The 3,497-nt window shown below is 47.2% G+C and overlaps 1 protein-coding gene across 1 annotated transcript; it reads left to right on the top strand.

Annotated features, from left to right (window-relative positions):
- Positions 1 to 1,044: 1,044 nt before the first annotated feature.
- On the top strand, positions 1,045 to 2,027 carry LOC123256882 (mas-related G-protein coupled receptor member X1-like). Its single transcript, XM_044685439.1, is given in 2 exon segments — positions 1,045 to 1,518; positions 1,521 to 2,027. Coding segments are annotated over 2 exon segments (981 nt in total).
- The last annotated feature ends 1,470 nt before the right edge of the window (positions 2,028 to 3,497 follow it).

Below are 3,497 nucleotides of genomic sequence, written 5' to 3'. Positions count from 1 at the left end.
TGATCCAGCGAAGCAGTGATGGCCACACTTTTTTTGTATTACATTCTATTCTGAGTTCAATAAATAGTTTCAAAATTTCCAGGGGGCGCTAAGTCATATTTTTTTCTGGAAAGGGGGCAGTAGGCCAAAAAAATTTGGGAACCACTGCTCTAATCCCTTATTTAATGTTTAACAGTGTTCATTAAGTCTCACCTTGAAGTGAATTCATGACCACTCTGACTGCTCTGTCCAAGTCTTGTAAGTGTTTGTCTGAGACAGACTATATTCTAGTCAAATAGAGGCTAGTGTGAGAGGCAAGAGAAAGAAAAATCAGATATTTCATGGAAGAGTCTCTCCTTTGGAGCCCATTGAGCCCTGGAAGAGAAAAATGGCAGAATTTTCCCACACAGTTTCTCTTAAACTGATCAGTGGGCAATCCCAAGGCCAACCTCCATGGACTATTGAAATAAAGCTATAACAGTACAATATGATTTCACATGTGGAAATGAGTATAGTGGTACCCTATTCCAATCCATGTCTAAAAAGGAATCCTATGGGCAGCCAGGTAGCACAGTGGATAGAGTGCCAGGTCAGGAGGCAGGAATAAACTTATTTGGCCTCAGTCAGTTCCTTGCTGTGTGACCCTGGATAAGTCACTTAACCCCATCTTCATAGCCATGACTGATCTTCTGCCTTCAAATATTCTAAGAAAGAAGATAAGGGATTTTTTAAAACCTTCCCCTTTTGCCTTAGAATTAATACTGTGTATCAGTTCCAAGGCAGAAGAGTGCTAAGGGTAGGCAATGAGGGTGAAGTGACTTGCCCAGAATCATACAGCTAGGAAGTGTCTGAGGTCAGATTTGAACCCAGTACCTCCCATTTCTAGGCCTGGCTCTCAATCCACTGAGCCACCCAGCTTTCCCCCCCTTCCTTTATTAAAATAAAAAACTCTACCTTCCATCTTAGAACTGATAACTCTGGAACAGTCTCTCACCCACTTCCATGTCTTGGTATCTCCAGGGCAACTGAGAGGAGCTGAGCTTTCTAAGGCTGGAACCACCCATCATGGCTGTGTCCACCACACCCGAGCAGTGGGAATCTGTTCTTGATATCACAGAGCAGACAAGGACAAATTCGAGTTTAGATCCTGTGGATGAGACACCTGGAGAATTTGCCTATCAATACTGGAGGGAGACCCTCTCTCTGGTCATTGCCCTGGTGGGGCTGGTGGGGAACAGCATCGTCCTGTGGCTCTTGGGCTTCCGCATCCAGAGGAGCCCCTTCTCTGTCTACATCCTCAACCTGGCCGCAGCCGACGCCCTCCTCCTTGGTAGCTACTCTGGGTTCTGTGTGGGTGAAATTGTTGCACATTTATACACTTCTGGCCTGCGAATACTATGGAGCTGCATCCTATACATGTCCCACTGCGTGGGCCTGAGCTTGCTGGCTGCAATCAGCACCGAGCGCTGTCTCTCTGGGCTCTTCCCCATCTGGTACAGATGTCACCAGCCCAAGTACACCTCTGCTACTGTGTGTGCACTGTCCTATGGGCTCTGCAGGGCCTGTACTGGGGAGCTCTTGTGGCTCTTAATTTACTTTCAAATTTCCATGTTTTCCAAGATTTCTACCTTTCTCTGCCCTTCATCGGGATCGGGTGGTTCTCCCTCCTCACCTGTGTGCTGTGCATTTCCAGCCTGACCCTGGTGCTGAGCATCCAGTTCAGCTCCCAGCGCAGGCGGCCACCCAGACTCTACCTCCTGATCCTGCTCACAGTCCTCGTGTTCCTGCTCTGCGGCCTGCCTTTGGGGATTATTGGTTCAATTAACTCTTTCAGCTACACCATTGTAATATCTAATGGGTCCTTGAGGCTCCTGGCCTGTGTGAACAGCAGTGCAAACCCTTTCATTTACTTCTTCCTGGGCAGCCAATGGCATAAAAGAGGGAGGGAGCCCCTCAGGGTGGTCCTCCAGAGGGCCCTGGGGGAGGAGCAGGTAGGAGGTCAGGTTGGGAGAAGGGACACTTCCCACCCCAACACTCTGTATCAGTGATGGGCAAACTTTTTAAGGGGAGGGCCAAAGGAAAGGAAATGCTCATCTGTCGGTCTGTTTCTAAGGCAACTCTTTCGAAGTTTCATTGTATTGTATCCTACTCACTGTATTTCCCAGATTAGGAATAATGTTTTGTGGCCAGATAGAACATTTCAGGGGATCGCATCTGGCCCACAGGCCATAGTTTGCCCATCATTGCTCTGGATGAATTATTTTGAGGATAAGAACAAAATATTCTGACAAGGGAGCCCATGAAATAACCCCCCCATCAATGGCAGGAGCCCCCCTCTCACCATTCTAGGAGAGGAGACAAGATCCCTCCCTTCCCTTATGGTAGTTCTTGGGGTTTGAACTGTAAGGAACTGTAAGGAACAAATATTTAGTAACTGCCTACTCTATGTTAGGTGCTTTGCTAAGGGCTTTACAAATATCTCTTTTAATCCTTAACAAATCCCTGGGAGGTAGGTACTCTCATGATCCCCACTTTATGGTCAGGAACCTGAGGAAGACTGGCGTTTCAGGAGTTTCAGGGATTTGTGCATGGTCTAAAAGCTGGTATCTGAAACTGGATTTGAACTCAGGTCTTCCTGTCTCCAGGACCAATGTTCCCTACATTCAGGAACCCCTACTGGCTGGAGGCCCCAAGATTTACTGGGAGAAGGAGGTCCAGGAACCTGAAGCCACAAATCTACAGGAGAGCCATTCCAACAAATTCCACTGACCCTGTCTGGGAAAGTAGAGGAAGAAGAAGATCATCCTGTAAGGCCCCCTGTCTCCCTGCCCTGCTCTTGTCAATCTCTGTGATGGAGGGGAGAGAGTCAGGGATCAGACTCCTCAAGGTTCCATGGGTCATGCTCTCCACCTTTGTCTTCCCTCAGACTTGATCCACAACATTTGCTCAGGTTTCCTTCTCTCTTCCTACCCTAAACAGAGGAGACTCTGGCTCAGCTATGTCTCCTCTCCTTCCCCCACTCTTGCTCCATTCCCTCCTCCCTTCCCACTCCCATCACAGAAGCTGAGCTAAGTATTTTCTGCCTCTCCAGGTAAAGGTTGGGGCTCAGAATAATCTCTTGTTCTCTGTCTGTTCCTCTTGGTCTTAGTTTCTCTGAATCTCTGTGTTTCTTTGTCTCTGACTTCCTCTATTCCAATCTTTCACTCTTCATGACTCAGTTCCTGATGAGGTCCCTGTATGGGGGAAGGAATTATAGGGGTGTCATATAACAGAGGGTGCCTTATTGAGGCCTAAACAATGGAAAGATGACCCATCTCACACACACATTCTCAGCACCCATAAATAAATACAGCACATAAAAACACACATGAACATATCATACAAGATAATACATATGAGTACACACACATATATGCACGGAATAATAATCTCTTCTGGAACACCCAGAGTTTAAAATCCAGTTCACACTGCAATCCTCCAGTGACAATGACCTCACTCTCTTCTGTGGGCTTTCAGGG

The sequence above is a fragment of the Gracilinanus agilis genome, chromosome 1, assembly GCF_016433145.1.
Source record: "Gracilinanus agilis isolate LMUSP501 chromosome 1, AgileGrace, whole genome shotgun sequence".
Lineage (NCBI taxonomy): Eukaryota > Metazoa > Chordata > Mammalia > Didelphimorphia > Didelphidae > Gracilinanus > Gracilinanus agilis.
This window is presented reverse-complemented; position numbering and strand designations above follow the sequence as displayed.